The sequence below is a fragment of the Heptranchias perlo genome, chromosome 18, assembly GCF_035084215.1.
Source record: "Heptranchias perlo isolate sHepPer1 chromosome 18, sHepPer1.hap1, whole genome shotgun sequence".
NCBI classification, from domain to species: Eukaryota; Metazoa; Chordata; class Chondrichthyes; order Hexanchiformes; family Hexanchidae; genus Heptranchias; species Heptranchias perlo.
In genome coordinates, this window is record NC_090342.1 from 33,329,646 (window position 1) to 33,352,997 (window position 23,352).

Below are 23,352 nucleotides of genomic sequence, written 5' to 3' on the forward strand. Positions count from 1 at the left end.
TGGACTTATTTACAAACAACAACAACTTGCATTTATATAGCGCCTTTAATGTAGTAAAACGTCCCAAGGCGCTTCACAGGAGAGTTATCAAACAAATTTGACACCGAGCCACATAAGGAGATATTAGTACAGGTGACCAAAAGCTTGGTCAAAGAGGTAAGTTTTAAGCAGCACCTTAAAGGAGGAGAGAGAGGTAGAGAGGTTTAGGGAAGGAATTCCAAAGCTATGGGCCTAAGAGCTGAAGGAACAGCTGCCAATGGTGAAGCGATTAAAATCGGGGCTGCACAAGAGGTAAGAATTGGAGGAGCGCAGAGATCGCAGACAGTCGTAGGGCTAGAGAAAATTACAGAGAAAGAGAGGAGCGAGGCCATGGAGGATTTTAAAAGCGAGGCGTTCCCATACCGGGAGTCAAACGAACACAGGGGTGATGGGTGAATGAGACTTGGTGCGAGTTAGGATACGGGCAGCAGTTTTGGATGATCTCAACTTTATGGGGGGTTGAAGAGGGGAGGCCAGTAAAGCATTGGAATAGTCGAGTCTACAGATAACAAAGGCATGGATGAGAGTTGCAGCAGCAGATGAGCTGAGGCAGGAGCGGAGACGGGCAATGTTATGGATAATGTGTGTTGTAAATTTGATCATTATTGCACATGGCTATGGTGATGAGCCTTTGGAGGTGCCCATAGAATTCCCTCATATTTCTGAACGCTTGATTTCAGCCTGATCGCATTAGGAAAGAACCAAGTAGAGGCTTGATGGTCTATTCCTTACAAAAGACGGATAAGAAAAAAAAATCCAGAGGTTAGTCACTCACAGCTTATGTTGGCTGATTTTGCAACAGCATTGGCAGAGCCCCAGGGTCAAGTTGTCAACATGTGGATGATACAGAGCCTGGAGAAACTCAATTGAGGAAAGAGATTTTAAAAATCAATTTAAAAAGGAGAGAAGTGTAACCCCCTCAAAAATAATCTTGGGCAGATTCACCATGAATCAGAAATCAGCAGCTGCTCCATAACCACATCCAATCCTTGGTTTTAGGTAGGGATAGTACATTCACACTAAAGGATAAAGAAAACACAGTTATAGGAAATAGAGGAACTACATGGCACAGTGGGTTAGACAATGACCTTTCACCTATGGGATATTTATTCAAATTCAGCCCCAATTGATGTGAAATGAGTTTAAGAAGTCTCAATCCAGTTCCTACTGGCCATGGCCATACTGCACTAGTTGGCATTCTCATTCAGAAATGGAGAAATGTGACATTGATGCAGTAGGAGATGCACTTCCCTCAGTAATCTAGGATGAATCCCATCCAGACCGGGTGACTCTTTCACTTTGAATACTACCAACCTTTTCAGTATCTCCTCTTTATCTATTTTTATCCTATCCAATATGGCTACTACCATCTCCTTTACTGCTACATTGGCAGCATCCCCTTCTCTAGTGAAGACAGATGCAAAGTACTCACTTAGTACCTCAGCCATACCCGCTGCCTCTACAAGATGATCTCCTTTTTGGTCCCTAAATCTGCCCCACCCTTCCTTTGTCTACCCTTTTACTATTTACGTTTATAAAAGCCTTTTAGGTTCCCTTTATGTTAGCCGCTAATCTATTCTCATACTCTCTCTTTGTCCCTCTTATTTCCTTTTTTAGATCTCCTCTGTACTTTCTGTATTTAGCTTGGTACTCTATTGTATTATGAACCTTACATTTGTCTGTTTCATTTCAATCTCTATATCTTTAAGTCCTCCACGGAGCTCTAGCTTTGGATGCCCTTTTCTTCCCCCATCGTGGGAATGTGTCTACTTTGTACCCGAACCAACTCCTCCTTGAAGGCCTCCCATTGTTCAATTACTGTTTTGCCTACTAATTTATGATTCCAATCCACCTGGGTAAGATCCCTTTTTAACTCACTGAAATTATCCCTCCTCCAGTTAAGTATTTTTACACTTGATTGTTCCTTGTCCTTTTCCACAATTATTTTAAACCTGATGCTATTATGAACACTGTTCCCCAAATGCTCCCCAACTTAAACATGCTTCACTTGATTCCCCAGAACTAGATCCAGCAGAGCTTTGTTTCTCGTGGGCTGGAAACAAACTGATCAAGAAAGTTCTCTTGTACACATTTCAGGAATTCCTCCCCCTCTTTGCCCTTTACACTCTTACTATCCCAGTCCATATTGAGATACTTGAAGTCCCCCATTATCAATACTCTATAGTTCTTGTATCTTTCTGTAATTTGCCTGCAAATTTGCTCCTCTATCTCCTTCTCACTATTTGGTGGCCTACAGCATACACCCAGTAGCGTAAGAGCTCCTCTATTGTTCCTTAATTATAACCAAATCGATTATTTGACCCCTCAATTAAAACATCCCTTTCTAGTGTTATAATAGTTTCTTTGATTTATACTGTCACCCCCACTCCATTTTTTCCTTCCATATCTTTCCTGAATACCTTGTAGCCAGCAATATTAAGTTCCCAGTCCTCCCCTTCTTTGAGCCACGACATCATAGTCCCATGTGGCGATTTGTGCCTGCAGCTCACCAACCATATTTACCACACTTTGTGTATTTACGCACATACGCTCCAAACTCATCTTAGACTGCCTCGCATTTTTTTAAAATTTGTTCATGGGATGTGAGCGTCACTGGCGAGGCCAGCATTTATTGCCCATCACTAATTGCCCTTGAGAAGGTGGTGGTGAGCCGCCTTCTTAAACCGCTGCAGTCCGTGTGGTGAAGGTTCTCCCACAGTGCTGTTAGGAAGGGAGTTCCAGGATTTTGACCCAGCGACGATGAAGGAACGGCGATATATTTCCAAGTCGGGATGGTGCCCTATCTGATCCCTCCTACTTCTGAACTATTCTTTACTTTAGTGCTATTTGTCTCTCCCAGTCCTCTGTGCACCTCATTTCTTCTCTCTAATGTTTTATCCTGATGCCCAACATGAATTTGAACTTTTTTTTTTACAAAGAATGGTTTAGGCAGCTATATGGGTCACAACACTGCCAGAGTAAATTTATGAGCAATGAAATGCCCTCTTCCTATAGTTCTGGGAGCTGGATGTTATTCAAGATAAAATATGGAATTAAATATATATTAAAAAAATAATAAAAATATTGTTTTAGTAAAGTTATAAGTTTGGAAACCTTATTTGGTCATACATTAAATTAAACCATGACAGGTAGAAAGGGAATATAAATCTAAATTAGTGTAAGGTAAATTCAGGGCTTGTATCAGGAGCCCTTTATATTGTATTGATTTTTTTTTAAAACTTCCAGTAACTTCATGGCTTGGCAGCAGCCTAAATAGGAAGCATGAGAGCAGATGAGAAAAATTATCTGGACTGGGGGCCAAGGTAAGGTGGCCTATTGTACAATTTAAATTAAATCTATGCTATACCATGTATGCCAAAGTGCTGTGCCTCCAACAGCATCGGCAATAGAATATGGACAGTGCTGGCACAACCCTTAGCATCATTCACACTCAAACTTTCATGTCTGCACTTTGTAGCCACCAAAGAGAAAGGTTTATAATATCACATTTAACTGATGCATGTTGTGTCAGCAAGTTAAAATGCCACATCCAACTACAGTACCTGCATTCACACAAGGGAGAATTGTAGGCTGGGCACCTCCTGTCACATCCAAATGTTGAAAGCACCAGTTTTTTCTGTTTTTAAAAGGAGAAAGCGGCTCCAAAACAGACTGGAAATCAGAGAGGTAGGTGGGGAGAAGAAGGAAAGCGAGGGGGGGGGCGGGGACGGGACCAGAGAGCAGCCGGGGGGGAGGGGACAGTGTGGAGGACCAGAGAGGGGAGGGGAGGGGGGGCATGAAGGAGGCGGACAGAGATAGCCCAGATTGGTGGCAGTCCTGCCAGGCTGAGCAATTACACACACCATGAAGAGGCTGCTCTGGAAATCATGGAGTTGTAGGCCATAGAGTGTGTGAACAAGGGAGAATCTGGTAGCTTTGTGATAGCTCAATAAAACAAATGTTTGCAACTTCTTTCGAACTCTTCAAACTTACAGCAAGTAACACGCAGTGACATCAGCCGATCAGCGCGCAGGGTAATATATTAGCCTTGCTACTATGTGTACGACTATTTGCAACTTGCTATATATGTTTCCTTTCTCTTTGCGATGCGGCAGGCAACCAGAATGAGCAGAAAGCTGGCCCATCACATTACTACCAGTCAAGTACTCCTCAGCGCACAAGTACCAGCACAGTAACATTCACCTCAAGAGAATCAGAGAAAGAATCAGGTGGGAGCACATGATGAACCATCCCAACATTGTTTGCTATTTTTAACAGCCGGGGAACATTGTGTTGATGGTTTCAGTGACCTGTCCACTAAAACCCAAGATCTCTCTCCTGCTCCAATACTTCAAGTGTATTCCCATTTAGCACATAATCCTTATTAACCTTACCGTTGCCAAATCACATAACCTTACATTTCCATGTATTAAACTACCATTTCACCACCCATTCAATTGAGTTTGTCAAGATCCTTTTGAAATTGTGTACATTGATGTTCATCATTTGCCATTTCTCCCAATTTGGTATCATCTGCAAATTTGGACACAATTCCTTTCTCAATCATTTATAAAAATTGTAAACATTGGCCAAAATTCTGATCCTTATGAAATTCCACTGGTAAATGGCTGCCAACCAGATACCAGCCCATGCATTACATAAGAACATAAGAAATAGGAGCAGGAGTAGGCCAATCGGCCCCTCGAGCCTGCTCCGCCATTCAATAAGATCATGGCTGATCTGATCCGAACCTCAAATCTAAATTCATGTCCAATTTCCTGCCCGCTCCCCGTAACCCCTAATTCCCTTTACTTCTAGGAAACTGTCTATTTCTGTTTTAAATTTATTTAATGATGTAGCTTCCACAGCTTCCTGGGGCAGCAAATTCCACAGACCTACTACCCTCTGAGTGAAGAAGTTTCTCCTCCTCTCAGTTTTGAAAGAGCAGCCCTTTATTCTAAGATTATGCCCCCTAGTTCTAGTTTCGTCCATCCTTGGGAACATCCTTACCGCATCCACCCGATCAAGCCCCTTCACAATCTTATATGTTTCAATAAGATCGCCTCTCATTCTTCTGAACTCCAATGAGTAGAGTCCCAATCGACTCAACCTCTCCTCATATGTCCGCCCCCTCATCCCCGGGATTAACCGAGTGAACCTTCTTTGTACTGCCTCGAGAGCAAGTATGTCTTTTCTTAAGTATGGACACCAAAACTGTATGCAGTATTCCAGGTGCGGTCTCACCAATACCTTATATAACTGCAGCAATACCTCCCTGTTTTTATATTCTATCCCCCTAGCAATAAAAGCCAACATTCCGTTGGCCTTCTTGATCACCTGCTGCACCTGCATACTAACTTTGTGATTTTCTTGCACGAGGACCCCCAGATCCCTTTGTACTGCAGTACTTTCCAGTTTCACGCCATTAAGATAATAACTTGCTCTCTGATTTTTCCTGCCAAAGTGCATAACCTCACATTTTCCAATATTGTATTGCATCTGCCAAATCTCCGCCCACTCACCCAGCCTGTTTATATCCCCCTGTAGGTTTTTTATGTCCTCCTCACTCTCCACTTTCCCTCCCATCTTTGTATCATCTGCAAACTTTGATATGTTACACTCGGTCCCCTCCTCCAAATCGTTAATATAGATTGTAAAGAGTTGGGGACCCAGCACCGACCCCTGCGGAACACCACTGGCTACTGGTTACCAGTCCGAGAATGAACCATTTATCCCAACTCTCTGCTTCCTGTTAGATAACCAATCCTCCACCCATGCCAGAATATTACCCCCAATCCCGTGATTCTTCATCTTGAGCAATAATCTTTTATGTGGCACCTTGTCGAATGCCTCTGGAAGTCTAAATACACTACGTCCACTGGTTCCCCTTTATCCACCCTGTACGTTATGTCCTCAAAGAACTCAAGCAAATTTGTCAGACATGACTTCCCCTTCGTAAAGCCATGCTGACTTTGTCCTATTAAATTATGTTTATCCAAATGTTCCGCTACTGTCGCCTTAATAATAGACTCCAAAATTTTACCCACCACAGATGTTAGGCTAACTGGTCTATAATTTCCAGCCTTCTGCCTACTACCCTTTTTAAATAAGGGTGTTACATTAGCAGTTTTCCAATCTGCCGGGACCTTTGCCGAGTCCAGAGAATTTTGGAAAATTATTACCAAAGCATCCACAATCCCTACTGCCACTTCCCTCAAGACCCTCGGATGTAAGCCATCAGGTCCAGGGGATTTATCCGCCTTGAGTCCCATTAATTTACTGAGTACCAATTCCTTAGTGATTTTAATCCTATTTAGCTCCTCCCCCCCCTAGAGCCCCCTGTTTGTCCAGTGTTGGGATATTCTTAATGTCCTCTACTGTGAAGACTGAAACAAAATATTTGTTCAGCATTTTTGCCATCTCCATGTTTCCCACCATTAATTTCCCGGTCTCATCCTCTAAGGGACTTACGTTTGCCTTAGCCACCCTTTTTCTTTTTATATAACTGTAGAAACTCTTGCTATCTGTTTTTATATTTTTTGCTAATTTATTTTCATAATCTATCTTCCCTTTCTTAATCAATCCTTTCGTTACTTTTTGCTGTCTTTTGAAGACTTCCCAATCTTCTATCCCCCCACTAAGTTTGGCTACCTTATATGTCCTTGTTTTTAGTCGGATACTATCCTTAATTTCTTTACTTAGCCACGGATGGCTGTCATTTCTTTTACACCCTTTTTTCCTCAGTGGAATATATTTCTTTTGAAAGTTGTAGAATAACTCCTTGAATGAATACCACTGCTCAAGTACCGTCTTACCCTTTAAACTATTTTCCCAGTCCACTTTAATCAATTCCGCTCTCATACCATCATAGTCTCCTTTATTCAAGCTCAGTACGCTTGTTTGAGAACCAACCTTCTCACCCTCTAATTGGATATGGAATGTAACCATGTTATGGTCACTCATTCCAAGGGGATCCTTAACTAGGACATTATTAATTAATCCTGGCTCATTACACAGGACGAGGTCCAAGGTTGCTTGTCCCCTTGTAGGTTCAGTTACATACTGCTCAAGAAATCCATCCCTAATACACTCAATAAACTCTTCCTCAAGGCTACCCTGCCCAATTTGATTTGTCCAGTTAATATGATAGTTAAAATCCCCCATAATTATAGCTGTTCCCTTATTACATGCCCCAACTATTTCCTGATTAATACTTCTTCCAGCAGAGTTGCAACTATTAGGAGGCCTATATACTACGCCCACGAGTGTTTTTTGCCCCTTATTATTCCTTATCTCTACCCAAACTGTTTCATTATCCTGATCCTTTGTCCCAATATCATTTCTCTGTATTACAGTGATTCCTTCCTTTATTAACATAGCCACCCCACCTCCCCTTCCTTCCCGCCTGTCCTTCCTGATTGTTAAATACCCTGGCATATTTAATTCCCAGTCGTTGTCACTCTGCAGCCATGTTTCTGTAATGGCCACAAGATCATACCCATATGTAGTTATTTGTGCCGTTAACTCGTCCATTTTGTTACGAATGCTATGTGCATTCAGATAAAGAACTTTCAAATATGTTTCTTGTTGTCTACCAACCAACCATTTGCTAGTCCATTTTAATATATTCCCATCTATCCCATGGCTTGGACCTTATGATGTCGCCTTTTATGTGAGACAATATCAAATGCCTTCCCGAAAGCCAGGTAGATCTACTGTCTCTCTCCTAGCAACTAGATCTGTCATCTCCTTAAAGAAATTCAATAAATTAGTGAAGCATGACCTCCCACTCCTCAAGCTGATCCCTTATATTATCCCTCACTATACTTTCAAACATTTTCCCCAACAGTAAAGCTTACAGGTCTATAATTTGATGGTTGATCACTCACCCTTTTTTTGAAAATGGGAGTCACATTTGCTATTTTCCAATCCTCTGGGATTTAGTCTGAATTCAGTGAACGTTGAAAAATATCCCCAAGGGGACTTTCAAGCTTTTGAGCCAATTCCTTTCGAACCCAAGGATGAAAGTTGTCAGTGTCATGGGCTTTTTCTACCTTGAGCTTCAGCAACCTCTCCAATATGTCCTATCCTGTGATTTTAACATTTTTCAGTCTACATTCACCTTTAAACTATACCCCCAATTCTAGCATTTCTTTTTAATTGGCTTCCTTTTGTTTTCAATATATTGTCAGAACATTATGGTCACTAGATCCCAAATGTTCCCTTATTTCTGCTTTGATTATTGTTCCCTCTTCATTCATTAGAACCAAATTCAATATTGCATTATCCTCTTGTAGGTTCTTGAGTGCACTGTTTTAGAAACAAGTCCCTCACAATTTCAATAAATTCCCGCTTGCATGCAGACTATATCCAATGTGCGCTCCAATCAATGAGAAAGATTGAAATCTCCAGGATTAATACTAAAGGTTTTGTACTCATTTATTTATCATCTCCCACTAAACTGCATCAGCCTCCTTTAAATTATTTACTGGCCTGTAGCCTATTCCTACCTTTTCCGCTTTATGGTCTTCATTCTATCCAAAGACTCAATACCACTTCCAGCATCCAACTACATTATAACTAGTCCATCTCTTAACAAATAATGACACCCCACCGTCTGCCGTCCCTTCCCGCCAATTACCTCCCCAATCATCATTTGATTTCAATCACGTTTCAGTCACTCCCAAAAATCTATTTCCTCCCTAAGTACCAGGACTTCTAGCTCACCCATTACACTCCTTACATTAATATCCTTACTCCTCCCAGTAAAACTGCTGTGCTTTCCTGTGCTGTTATCTTCCTTTCATGGAATTGGAAGATTGACAAAAGTGTTTCCCTTGTTAGGCAAAGCTTCTGTTATCTTCCTGATGCATCAGTGGACTGAAGTCTAACCAATATAATTAATATAGCTACTAGCATCACTGGTGGTTCAAATGAAGTCAGTCACATAATTCAATGATGTGGTTGCTTTCACACCAACTTGCAAGGCTATCACAGTTAGGTGACTGCATCCTAACCTGCTTACATTTGCAGGTTAGGATGCAGTCATCAGCATTTGACAGCTTTCCCTGTAAAATGGAAATGGTGAATGCAGGTCTCCTCAAATATGGCCAAGTGGGTGTGCCGGAGTCTGAATATTTGGGTTCTGAACTGAGTCTGGGTGACTGACGTCCGAGATGCATGCACACCTGCCTTTCTTCCCTCTGCCTGACATCCCCATACTCCTCCAACTACAGGAACGGACAGGCCAGTGATGTAACTATATTCATCATGGGACTACATAAATAAGAACAACTGAAAGTGAGGGAGAGAAAAACGAGAATAATGAGACACATGTACATTCCTGGTAGGTCCTCCTAAAAACTCAAAAGGTTTTTGACTGCGAAACTCACCTCCTGGTTGGGCTTACTTGCTTGATTCCACGATGCACACATGAAATTCAGGATGAGTTGGAGTATGTGAAGGGTGGCGCTGGTCAGGCCAGTGAGGAGGGCAATGGAGAAATCAAGCCTGGAGGAGAGATACATACTAAAGGGGTGATGTTAAGGAAGAAGTGGAAGTAGGCAATCTTGATGGACAGATTGTGGGTTTGAAGCTAAGCTCAGGGTCAAGTACGGCACTGAGTCAAAGCAGGAAGGGAGAACAGAATCGTGGCTAGGGTTCAGAGTTTCTGATCTTGCCAATGTTGAGTTGAAGAAAATTCTAATTCACCCACAACTTATTGTTGGACAGGCAGTGGGACAACAACAATTGTGGTATTGAGAGTGATGGAGGAGAGATAAAGCAGAGTGTCATCCATATACATTTTGAAGTCAACACCACGTTTACAGTTAACGTCACTGAACAGCAGCATTTACAGAGAAAGAGCCCATTTAGGAATTTTGGGGCACATGGGTCTGAAAATAGAGGCCACTATAGACGATATGCTGGCTATACCGGGACAGGTAAAGAATAGAACTGTAAGCGGGCAGTGCCACAGAGCTGGACTATGGACGAAAGACAGAGGAGATGGAGTGGCTAAATGTTTTGAAAGCCATAGAGAGATCAAGCACAAAGAGGGATAATGTGTCACATTTACAGTGACATAAGATATCACTCGTATTTAAGTAAAACGAGACTCTCTCAGCTGCAAAGAAATATGAATAAATAGCTCAATTTTCCTGGTTACCTTTATGAATCACTAGATCAGGAGTGCATTATTACAATTACACAATTCTAAATGAGGAAGGTTTGAGAACATGATTAGCACAATACAGTTGGCAATGTCAATTCAACGGCATTGTAGGAGCATCTTCACCACATGGGCTGCAGTGGTTCAAGAAGGCAGCCCACCACCTTCTCAAGGGCAACAAGGAATGGGCAATAAATGGCAGCCTTGTCAGCAATACGCACATCCCGAGAATGATTTTTTTTAAACCAATTAAAAAGTCACAATTGTCTCTTTGCTCTGTATTCAACTATTGGTTTCCCAAAATATGTAAAAACAAGATGAATTTCAGAATCTTTCTGAACGAAGATCTCAAATGAAAGCTATTATAAACCTCATGATCACAACACCAGTGCTGTTGATTCCCAGGACCCACTCAACTCTATAAACCCCACAGTAGGACCACACCTCAGTGAAGCCAAACTTCAGGATCCCCATGCTGTGCTGCTAAACTACTTATTAGAAGCCCTGATAATATTACATTTCATGTTACTTGACAAAGTACTCCTGTTATAAAGCAGCATATCCTCCAATGAACAGTGAGCAGTTCCACATGACATCTGCTAATATATAACAAAGAGAGACACTGCTTCAACTCCCAGCAGTCAGTTAATATCAAGATAGTTTTAATGTTCAGATATATCAGTCCAAATAAGATCTTTCCGAAGTTTAGGTGGCCATGCTTGGGAATTGAACCATATTCTTGGAAGTCATTATGTTTTTAAAATCGACCAATGAATGCCATAACTCAACACTCAAAATTAATAAAGTTGCTTGGGAGTGAGTGGGTCAATTAACTGAAGGTCGAGAAGAGGCCATTTGATCCATCAAAGCTTGTCCCTATAATAGGAACTAAGTTTTTAAAATGTGTTGGTTCAAAGGTATATATAAATGACTGAGTGTCACAGAATCAGAGGTAATTCCGAATTTCTATTTTTAGGCTGAGACTTTTTTCCCTGGAGAGTAGGAGGTTGAGGGGTGATCTTATAGAAGTCTACAAAATAATGAGGGGCATAGATAAGGTAGATAGTCAAAATCTTTTCCCAAAGGTAGGGGAGTCTATAACGAGGGGGCATAGATTTAAGGTGAGAGGGGAGAGATACAAAAGGGTCCAGAGGGGCAATTTTTTCACTCAAAGAGTGGTGAGTGTCTGGAACGAGCTGCCAGAGGCAGTAGTAGAGGCGGGTACAATTTTGTCTTTTAAAAAGCATTTGGACAGTTACATGGGTAATAAGATGGGTATAGAGGGATATGGGCCAAGTGCAGGCAATTGGGACTAGCTTAGTGGTATAAACTGGGCGACATGGACATGTTGGGCCAACTTCTATGATTCTATGGATACTTTTGCAAATTTACAGAACAATGCCTTGGCAGCCAAGGCAATGATTAAACTCAGGATTAGCTCTGGTGACTGCAGGATATTTTGCTTACTTCAAAACATTAAAGAGTGTCTCACCAATGAACCCTTTAAGTAAATAATTACTTGAATTAATGTTATTTTTTTTTAATTAACTTTATTTCTGCTGATGTCACAACCTAATGTGTCCACCTGCACTTTTTCAGCTCTCTCATGCCATAGACACAGTACACAGATCACCAGCACTCGTCGTTTAAACAAGAATATTAAAACGGGGAAGTTGCAGTCTTGTTGCAGGATGATTTTTTTTTTAAAAAGGATCGGGGTATTGAGAGGCCCTCCCCCTTTTGGGTCTTTTAGTCACTCCACCTATTTGCCAATCTCAGGCACAGTGTTGTGACAAGACACCAAAGGAGGCCATGCCTTCATCCACCTGTGGAGGGGCACATCAGTCTGCTCATGTTCCTCCCAACAGCTGGCTCAAAAATAACACTGATCAAGATCTCAGAGCAAGTCAGCCACAGTTATGGCTTAGCAAGGCCTGAATGGGGGAGGAGGGTGGGGGAAAAAATAAAAAGTATAAACGAGAGGTATGTAGTCTTAGAAAAGGAAAATATTCTGCATAAACAATTAAAAGGAAAGAAGCTTCCATTTCCAATTATCAACAGAAATTTCTCAATAAATATTTAATTGTCAACAACCATCACAACCACACTGATGTAATTATTATCTATCATAGCAGTGACTTATATTTCTCTCGGCAATAAACAGCTACAGTGCTTTGATTATGCTGAGCAACCTTGGCACTTAAATCAGCCTGGAACCCAATTACTGCCTCATGCACACCCAAGAATCGGAAGTTTGTGTTTACAAATGCTGTTCTGAATGCATTAAAGCAGGATACCCATTCAGACAGAAGTATTTCAAAGAGCTTCACTCCTGCACTTCCAAAGATGTGACTGAAAGCCAAAGGTCAACTTTCAAATTTCTAATTTCTTTCAGCTATATATATGTAAGTATATATTTAGATATAGACAGACTGGAGAATTGATGGCAGATCAGCCAATAATTACTGCAAGTTTACACCTCTTTCAGTCCTGGGCCATACAATAAAAAGGTCTCCCAGTTCAATCTGCAAAAGACATTTTAACTCTAGACACATAGGACAGCCAGTAGTGCAGAAAGTATTATTGCAAACAGCATTTAATTTGATTTATCTGGTGTAACCTCAACTATCAGAGCTTTCATGTCAGCTGTTCTTCAACATTTTCATTCTAAAATAGAGCCAAGTGTGTGTGTTTACACAACGGCACTGATTTGTATGTTAGTAACCTGTTGTATTTTTCATAGCTGTAATATTTTAGCTAAATAAAGAGAGAAAAGAAGAACTTGCATTTATATAGCGCCTTTCATGGCCTCAGGACGTCCCAAAGTGCTTTACAGCCAATTAAGTACTTTTGAAGTGTAATCACTGTTGTAATACAGGAAAGGCAGCAGCCAATTTGTGCACAGCAAAGTCCAACAGATAGCAATGTGATAACAACCAGATAATCGGTTTTAGTGGTGTTTGTTGAGGGATAAATATTGACCTGGATACCAGGGAGAACTCCCCTGCTCATCTTCGAAATAATACCACGGGATCTTTTAAGTCCACCTGAGAGAGCAGATGGGACCTCAGCAGAAGAGGTTTGTTGGGCTAAATGATTTCTTCTCACTCCATGCTTTCTTATATTTACAAACTGGGCTCTCTCAAAAACAAAAAAAATGTAACATTAGAAAATTGATATTTTTACTACAAATAGTGTTACAACTTTTTTTGTCGGGCCCAAGATATGCTCTTTAAAAAAAATACTCTTTCCACTTTCTTCTTGTATCAATGGCCAATAAGATGCCCTGTTCCCAAGTCTCGACCAGTGCTGCTCTGAAACTGGATGCCGAGGTGAAACAGCATATTCCATCAGTGAGGCTTCCCTCCTTCACCCACACCCCCTGCTCAATACTCCCTCACAGTATGCCTGAGATCAGTAGCTCAGCATGTGGAGCTAGCCCAGAAACTTCATCTTACCATCTTTAAACAAAACAATTACCAAATCATAACCAAGCAACTGTTAACACGAACACATGAAAATAATAAAAAAAATGAATTTTCCCCTTGAACATGAGTCACGACTGTGTTGGAGGAACCTACTATTCAGATAATTTAAATACGGTATATACACATAGTCTGCATTTCAGCTTCATGAGTTTTGATTAACTACTATTACTCTTTTACTGATTCCACTCCAGACAGGTTTCTGAGGATAAGGCAATAGTCCCCGGATAGTAGATTTGATGCAATGCATCACAGGCTCTCTCTCCTGATATTCCCCATGTTGCCAGTCATTACTCTAAGCTACAACATCACTGAAGGACAAAGCCGGAGAGGTCATGCTTTTCGAGAAAAAGATAAAAATTTTTAAAAAGTCAACCCATACAACTCTCAAGTGTTTTTCCATGGCAGGTTGCAGAGTAGGGGTCTGGGAACAACAGTCTACCCACTCAATTTAGGTACGTTACAAGGACCAAACAAGGGGAACAGATTGAATAAAAGGTGGAAAAAGATTAAGAATAAGTAAATTTACAGCCTGTAGTGTACAAATTGTAACTGGTAAATTTATTTCACTTCCCTCTTTTCCTTCCCTATGTCATGCACCTTTCCCACCCAAGCAGCCAGAATAGGAACCCGGTCCCCTAATGCTGCTGCACCAGAGATAGGCAAGGACATCCTGAAATGACCAGCCTTCCTTTCCCAAAAAGAAAAACCTGGCCTCTTGTTCTGCAGCTTCCCAGTGCAGCATGATTACGAATGATAACAGAGGGAACTGCGAGCGTCCAACTCCATTCCACCCCAAAAGCGCTGCACACGTCTCACTGTTTCAAACCAGCAAATTACTTGGTAGCTGATTGTATCTCGATCTATTTTTGCTGGGTACCTGGCTTACAATAATTACGGGCAGTTAGAAGTAAAACACTATCACCCACATGGTAGAAAATGAATAGTTGTAGACCAGTTTTCTCCACAATGGGCCGGAAATTGCACTGGTAAGTAACTAACTCACCCACAAACTTTACACGGTCATCTGGACGTCAACTTGCTTTAATTGAGAGCTTCAAGAAGAACAGCGCTCGTTCCTGGGCTTCTCCGAGCAGCGAGAGGAGGAAAGGATCGCTATGTCCCCTCCACCAATCAGCTTGAAGCAAACCACGCTGTGAGAACCAGAAAGTGGCGTTCATTCACAAATCACGCAGAGTAAGAACCAGCAAGTGTCAGATAAGATTAGTAACTGTACTATAAAATCAGATAGAGAAAGCAAAATAGAGAGGGTAAGATTAAAAGACTGAGATAAAAGAGACAGAAAAAGTTAAAAAATCATTTTTTTTGCCAGAGAAGTTGTTTGGCAGTCATTAATACTTACCACTCCATTAAGTTAGTTTAGACCTGATATAACTCAGCGTACATTTTTTCTAGCTAGATTAGTTAGTTTCCAGTTGGGCAGGAGAGAAAGTTCTCCCTGGTCCATTGATTGCAGCCTGCGCTGTCTCTTTAACACGAAGCTGTTAGGTCTGCAGGGAATCAGGAAGAGCAAGTTCCAGATTTCCACATTTGACTACACATGTACAGTCACCAGAACTTGCTCTTCAATTTGCCCATTAGGCTCACCGTTATTTTACGAGCGATTTCTGGCCTATTGTTCAGAATATGTGCTAGGGCAGTTGTTTATGAAGTAGCTAGAATCCTCTTTAAAAGATTTGCAAATATTTCCAAGTTTTTTTTAAATCCAGCTATAATCATAAGGTGAAAACCACAAATTTGAAATCAAATAAAAACAGGAAAAGCTGGAAATGAACAGATCAGTCGGCATCTGAAAGAGAAAGATAGGCTAATGTTTATGGGTGAAACTTCAGATGAAGATTCACATCTGAAATATTAAATTATCTTTCTCTTTCAGTTGATCAACATGCTGTGCATTGCCAGCATTCCCTGTATGGTAGCAAGTCTGGGGACACCGAACACAGATATATCAACCTTTTACACAACAGAGCAATGGGACATTGAATTCTCCACATGACAAATCTTAGCAAAAATATTAAAAGGTGATTTCTGGAAGAGAAAGAGAGTAAAGGAAGGAAGCAAACATACTTGGGAGATTATCAACCCAGACTGTTCCTATTAACTTTTCAAAACGGTTGTATGCCTACCATCTCATTCAAAATGGAGTTGGGATACAAAAGGGGGGGGAAAAAGCACCTTATAAGGAGACAGGAAATAGTGTCTGACGTGAAGGGGAGGGAGACCTGAAGACAGACAAGTAAAATAAGCATTAAACTGAATTAAAGATCAGCAGCTATACTCTACTGCTGCATTTTGTTCAACAATTACCTAGCACTTCAGAACAGAAAACTAGTTAGTTACTGTTGCATGCATTACACAGCCCTTGAAAAATCTTAAGGTTTGTCAGATAGAACCAAACAAGTCCTGGCAGTGTCTGCTGGGAGAAGCACAGCTGCAGCACAGCGCGTGAGTTGGCAATGCAGACATGCTACTAGCACACTGTTCAAGAATTTGAAAAACCACACCTCTGATTTCAATAATTAGGAATATTATTTCTGTAGTTATACAGCCAAGGGTTTTGTTGCATAGTCAAGGATATCTCAGACTTAAAATAATTTATTTAAAAGATGCTTTTTGCTGCATTAGCACGCTAGAGCAAAATAGTAGGAGACAGATTCATAAATGAATGGTAAGCTCTATTCATGCCCAAGCTATGGCCTACAGGGAAAGGGAAGAGAAAAAGTGATAAATTAGGTGCCAAGCAGCATCTGCCTAGGTGCAGATCAGCATACCAAAGTATGCTGGCAGCGCCATTTCTGAAAGTGATAGTTTTGGCTAGGGCCATTTTCTAAAAATTCACAAACAACATTCAGTTGCAATGGACCACTCCACTGCGACAATACTAACAGCTGAGGCTCCAGCAGTCACAACATAAAAGCTTCCATGTGTGTCAATCCGGATTCCCCAGTGAATACACTATTTGAACTGCGGAGCAAGACAGTAGTTAAAATACTCTGGTGTAGCTCATGAAGGGCTCCATCCTTTGGAGCTGCAGTTTTTTACATCAGGAACACAAATAAAAAACTGTATAAACAGATTTAAAAGAAGTATTTTTATGCTTTTCCAATTGGGTTCCATAAAATACAAAAAGAACTGATTCAGCAACTCGTAAAAATAAATACAGAAATGCTCAACTCCTTAAATGACCAATTACCTGACCACCATGTTTTTTGCCTCAAACAACTTGCATTTATACAGCGCCTCGAACATGGTAAAACATCCCAAGGTGCTTCACACCCACGTTATCAAGTAAAATTTAACACCGAGCCACAAAAGGAGATATGAGAGTTTGGTCAAGGAACTATGTTTTAACAAGGGTCTTAAAAGGAGGAGAGTTAGAGGGGCAGAGTTTAGGGAGGGAATTCCAGAGCTTAGGTCCTAGGCAGCTGAAGGCACGACCGCCAATGGAAGGGCGAAGAAAGTGCAGGATGCGCGAGAGGCCAGAATTGGAGGAGCACAGAGATCTCGGAGGGTTGTAGGGCTGGAGGAGGTTACAGAGACAGGGAGGTGTGAGACCATGGAGGGATTTGAAAACTAGGATTAAAATTTTAAAATCGAGGGGTTGCTGGAACGGGAGCCATTGTAGGTCAGCGAGCACAGGGGTGATGGGTGAACGGGACTTGGTTCGCGTTAGGATACGAGCAGCAGTTTTGACTGAGCTCAAGTTTACGGAGGGTGAGAGGCCAGCCTTGATAGCATTGGAATAGTCAAGTCTCGAAGTAACAAAGGCATAGATGAGGGTTTCAGTAGATGAGCTGAGGCGGGGCGGAGATAGGCAATGTTATGGAGGTGGAAGTAGGCGGTCTAGGATAGGGAGTTGGAAGCTCATCTCAGCGACAAATAGGGCGCCAAGGTTGCAAACGGTCTGGTTCAGCCTCAGACAGCAACCAGGAAGAGGGATGGAGTCGGTGGTTAGGGAACGGAATTTGTGGCACGGTTTGAAGACAATGGCTTCGGTCTTCCCAATATTTAATTAGAGGAAATATCTGCTCATCAGATTAGCAGTGTGACAAATCAGAGGCAGTGGAGGGGTCGAGAGAGGTGGTGGGGAGGTAGAACTGGGTGCTGTCAGCGTACATGTGGAACCTGGGGTCGGGTTTTCGGATGATGTCGCCGAGAGGCAGTATATAGTTGACAAATAGGAGGGGGCCAAGGATAGATTCTTGGGGAACTCCAGAGATAATGGTGCAGGATTATATATCTTTCATTTAAACATTACTGCACACACACAAACTAACGAGTAATATATTGACAGATTTATAAAAAACATTTCAATTTTTATGAAAATTAAATCAGATCCAGCCAAGACCAAGTCAAAATGATTTCCAGTATTACACCTATTATATATTTAGACTTTTATAGGGCTTACCATCAAAGTGTTACTAAAAAAGTAAAATTGAAGAACCTATGTATATTGTTGTGGCTTCAGCCACTATGAAAGTGGGGTAATAATTGTTTGTAATTATGCACAGGGTAACAGTTGCAATCTTGGTGAAAAATGCTATGATGTGTGAGCTGATAACCTCAGTCTTCAGGGGACTGTCAAGTGGTAACTGCACCAGTTTACTGCTTTTCTTCCTCCATACCCAACTAGAAATGGAAGATTGACATTTGCTGCAGTATAAACAATATGGACCTTACAGCAGCTCCTAATGGTGATCCATGTTCCCTTAAAAAAAATCCAAATTGCACAGCCTTTCAGTTTTGTTCCTGATGAAAATCATGCCCAGAGTGGACGTGTCACATCAGTAACATCAGCATGGCACATACAGCAAGTAATGTGCACGCTGGCAGCAGAGATACAATGCATGGCATCACCAGAGCTGAGTTTTGGTAAGAAAACAATGGGAAATTTTGGGGGTGTTCTCTCAAATTCAGGAGGAAATTTTTTTTTTAAAATCTATTTAATCACTTGAAAATAAACAGGAATTAATTGCTGAAAACTAGTTTTGATGATCGCTATGTATTTACCTTACTAGATATTACAAGTAGAGTAAAAGTCCACGGTTGTTATTTGAAGCTGTATATGCTTGGGTCAGGCCACACCTTAAGCATGTGTTCAGTTCTGTTCATTGAAGTGTAGGGGAAACATCCAAATCACAGAAGCAGTGCAAAGAAGGACCATGATGCTGACCTCTAGGATCTGAGGACTCAGTTATAAGGAAAGCTTGGAAAAACTTGGGCACTTCAGCCTTGAAATTGAACAAATGAAAGAGGACTTTATATAGAGATGCACAAGATACTGGTGCTACCCCTTTGTATTTGAAGGTGACAATTCTTTCTACAAGTCTTGACTGCACTAATGATTATTATGTCTATACAAAGAGGCATCTCTCCTGCACAATTCAGACCAAAAACCCATTTGGAGTCAACAGGCTACTGCTGTTCACATTTCCACTGTTGCAGTTTCTCGTTCAGAAGATCTACACTCCGATACTCATACTACCTAATATTGACGTACATCACTGTTCATCAGTTCCTTCGATCAGCTCCAAGATTTTTCCAACTGCAGACACAGTGTAGCTTGAGGTGGTGTTCCAGTGTGCCTTTGCATCTGTTTCGTTGTCCACTTGGATGCTACTTGCCCTATTCCAGCTTGCCGTATCAAACCCTTTTAGGCATTCTTTACTCTTCCATACAGATTGCATGTGAAATAGCCAATGATAATGCAGCGAGCATTCTTGGTTCCTGTTTGCTCTGCTACTTGCACTTTTCTTAACTGGCTCATATGCCAGCTGATAAAGCTACTCGATTTACTTCTGTTTATAGTTTGATGATGGTCTGTGCAACTTGCAGGGGGACAGCAGTTGTTTGCTCTATCGCTCTGTTTTGTCTCTCTGTAGAAACCACGAGCTGCTGATCAGGTAGGTGCACACTGTTCCGAATGCAACTGTGAGCAACAAAGAGAGCGGAATGATTTAAACCAATTGTTGCTCTCTGGGCCATATACTGCAAGGCCACAATACACAGAATGGGCCACATTCAGCCCACAGGTTGGGTACCAATGACGTAGACAATAAGTAATAGACGAATGTACAATATCAGTAAGACTTGTGTGGGGAAATACAAATGGAAATAAATTATACATTCTTTCAACCGATCTGTGCAGTTGAAAAATATATTGCATTTTATAAAACTAGGTCAAAGCCAATCATGAGATACGCATTCATGCAGTTTATAAGGACACTCATGAAAGTGTATTTGAAAAAGCATACCACAGATGTAGTGATGGCCAGCAGTGTGATACAAAAGTCTCCCCACTTACAAGTTATCCGATCCATCCTCACCAGTAGAGAAACTTTAAATATCATACTCCTGGCATGACAGAGCCTTTTTAATTCAAGAACTGTTGTGAGGGAGTTACGCGAATGATGCTAACAGGAACCTGGACATTTCACATTTCGTACAATTAGTGATTGTGCGCATTAATTTCCTTATGCTGTCTTAACATTGAAAGCTGCTTTATGATTTCACAAAGCATCAGAGCTGTGAGATCACTGTGACATCAGCTATTATTCTCATTATAAAAAAGTGATTTTTTTTTTGTAAGTGAAATGTACTTAATATCTTGCACAGTGCAGGTTATGGCATCACAATAATTTGCTATTACTAGGGATACATGTATGATGTAACAGGTCTGCAACAATAAAAAATAAATGTCACAATGAGCTCTTAATTGGTAGAACAGAAATATTACAAAGGGAAGCATCACCATCCTTTAACCACTATCTCTTTAATTTAAAAAAAAATTAAGGTCAGCTCCAGTTTAATTTGAAAAATTGAGATAGAAAAAGATAAACAGCACCCAAAATTCTTGTCAATTACAGTAACTCCATCTGACGTTTTCTGCAGCTGTTTATCCCTGAAAGCAGCATAAAATTAAATTCATAAAAGTTCCATTTCATTATTTCTACAATTTGGGTAGCTAAGTCTTAAACATGAACAATGGAGCTACAATTCACAATAATACCTCTACTAAGAATAGTTGCTGAGCCACAAGATTAACGTTAACTATATCAGCAATCACTGGGGTACAGTTGTTTAATATCACATTCAACAACTTACATTCATAGCAGTAGGGTGAGAGCGGTTTGGGTAAGTGTCCGAAGATACACATTCAAAGAGGTCAATTTTGAGGAAGCTTCTGAACAAGTGGAGAGAATTAGCAAGATGAAGAGTTCACCGAGCCAGACAAGAAAGAAATCTATACCTTTGAACTAGTTGCCCGCAATTGTACCTCAGATATGCACTTTCTTAGATCATTTGAGAATTGTACTAGAAAGAACGCCACAGTATAAAATTGACTACTTTAATGTCATTTTCATATTTTCAAAACTGTTCCGAAGATACAGTATGATTTTGTAAGATATATTGCAAACAGATTTAACACAATAATTTTTAATGTGAACAGAGCAGCAAGAGACTACGTAACATCGTTGCTCACAATATACCAGGTGCTACAAAGTCTTGTACAAAAGAACTTTATGTAGTAAAGCAACATAGAAAGTTAAACTGTAAATAAAAAGGGAAAGGTCCCCTCTGCAGCATTACCCGCTTGCTACACGGCACTTGTACACCGACAAATCCTTAAAAAACACATCAAAAATAGAAAAAGTAATCAGCGCTACTCAAAAGCGGATTTTGTCCTAAAAAGTGCACCGCCTCCTGAGCTTTATTTGCGACAAAAAGCCTTGAATATTGTCCAATCTACATATCTTATTTGAAGATTAATTACAGATTTTGCCCAAAATGCCACTATTCTGCGGGGAGTACATGCATGTGATGAAACACATGCATCGCCAGCCTCCAGCGACAGCCCACCACAGAGGCGAGTGTCCGGGGTGTTGAGCGGCGCTCACTCCCAGTTAGTATGAGAGCCGCATAACCCGCAATCAACACCCTCCCCCTCCGCGCTGTTTCCCGGCCGTTCTTTTCCTACCTGACGCTGTAATAGGACATCTTTCGGCGCCGTTGCTATGGTGTTGGCGGCAGCTCCCGTCTCCCGCTCCTGGCTCCGTCACTAAACTTCCACTCACTCCAGGAGTCCCGGCCGTAGCAACGCACCCCCCAACAAACACCATTCCCATTGGTCCTCCGTCTTTCTCCCACCTACACACGTCATCCCATTCAACCGTGGTTCAACCCTGCTGTTTTTTAATGAAAGTCCAGTTTTCAAGCAGTCTCTTAGCAACGTACCCCCTCCTCCCAAAATCCTGGAATTATCCTAGTCATTCGTTGATGTTTATGCAGTTAATGGGCCCAATCCATGGAAAGTCTGGCAATCTGCCCAGGAATATCCCGATCACTTGTGACGGTTTTGGCTCCCTCCTCCAATCCACAGGGTACAGGCAAACCTTCAGTCTGCATGCTGCAATCGATACCCTGCCTGGAGCAGTACAATTAGGACCTGTGAACCATCAGGGAGGCATGCACAGGTTATCTGGCTTTTCCCAGGATCATTATTGGAATGTTGTGTGTAGTTTTAGGCTGCATACTATAGAAAAGATGTGGCAATAGAGAGGATACAGCACAGATTCACTGGGATGCTGCCTGGTAAGAGGAAATACAAATGTGAAGAAAAACTTGAAGGAATTGGGGCTGTTTTTGTTACAACAGAGAAGATTTGATAGAAGTGTTTAAAATTGTGAAGAGCTAGGAGATAGTAGATAGAAACAGATTGGTTGAGGGGTTTGGAACAAGGGGACATACATACGTGATGAAGTATAAGAGATTTAGGACAGAGTATGAAAACCTTTTTATTAAACAAGGTTGTGAGACCGTGAAATGCACTACCAGAGGTATCATGGGATATGGGAACAGAGAGGGGGAAATATAGAATTAGGGCTACTGCTCAGGTGAAGGACAAAGATCAGCACAGACAGATTTCAGTGTTGCAATATCTGTGCAATTGTATGATAGAGTTTGAACATTCAGCTATGGTTACAGTGAGTGATATGGCACAGCAAAATATACTGCTACATACCCCATGAATTTACTGTGTTGCAATTTTGCAATAAAAAAAAGTTCCAGAAGCACTGGAATTGGAGGTCGGAACAGATCTTAGCAACAATGAATCATTTGCCCTAGCTATGATCATATTTAAAATAAAGCTTCTAATAATTCAGTGAAAGTAAAAATCCAAAATAAAAGCCAATAGTACGAAAAGCATTCCTACCTGGGCAGTGTTATATCCAGAAGCTTGTATCCCATCTCCAATAAAATATTAGCAGTTTAATGTTGCTTTACTCTCACATTTTTAGCCTTTGTATATTGTCCACCAACCATGCTACATCAGTAAATATGTCCCACTACATGCCACCGATTCCATTCCCCTCCCCGACCACTTTCTCAGGCTCAACCAGTTTCCAACCATGGTGCCTATTCGACCCCAAGCTGAGCTTCTGATCCCATATCCTCTCCATGACAAAGACCACTACCTCCATCCATTCCCTGCCCTACCTCAAAAATATTAAAATGACATAAATTACTTCAAAGTAAGCCAGAATAATTGGACCAGAGGATATAAAACAAAATGTGAAAAGTAAATTTAAAACAGAAATGTCAGCAAAGCAGGAGGCTATTCTTACCTATGCCAAT

The 23,352-nt window shown here is 41.1% G+C and overlaps 1 protein-coding gene across 5 annotated transcripts in view; it reads right to left on the reverse strand.

Annotated features, from left to right (window-relative positions):
* LOC137334740 (tubby-related protein 3-like) overlaps window positions 1-22,848 on the reverse strand; it is a 94,323-nt gene extending 71,475 nt beyond the window's left edge. For 4 of the 5 annotated variants that reach the window (XM_067999657.1, XM_067999656.1, XM_067999653.1 and 1 more), the window contains exon 1: window positions 21,695-21,799. In XM_067999657.1, the coding sequence (XP_067855758.1) occupies window positions 21,695-21,714 (20 nt within the window). In that variant the 5' untranslated portion in view covers window positions 21,715-21,799. Of the gene's footprint in view, window positions 1-21,694 lie in introns of all 5 variants that reach the window. The other variant, XM_067999655.1, reaches the window with a different exon arrangement.
* Window positions 22,849-23,352: the final 504 nt, after the last annotated feature.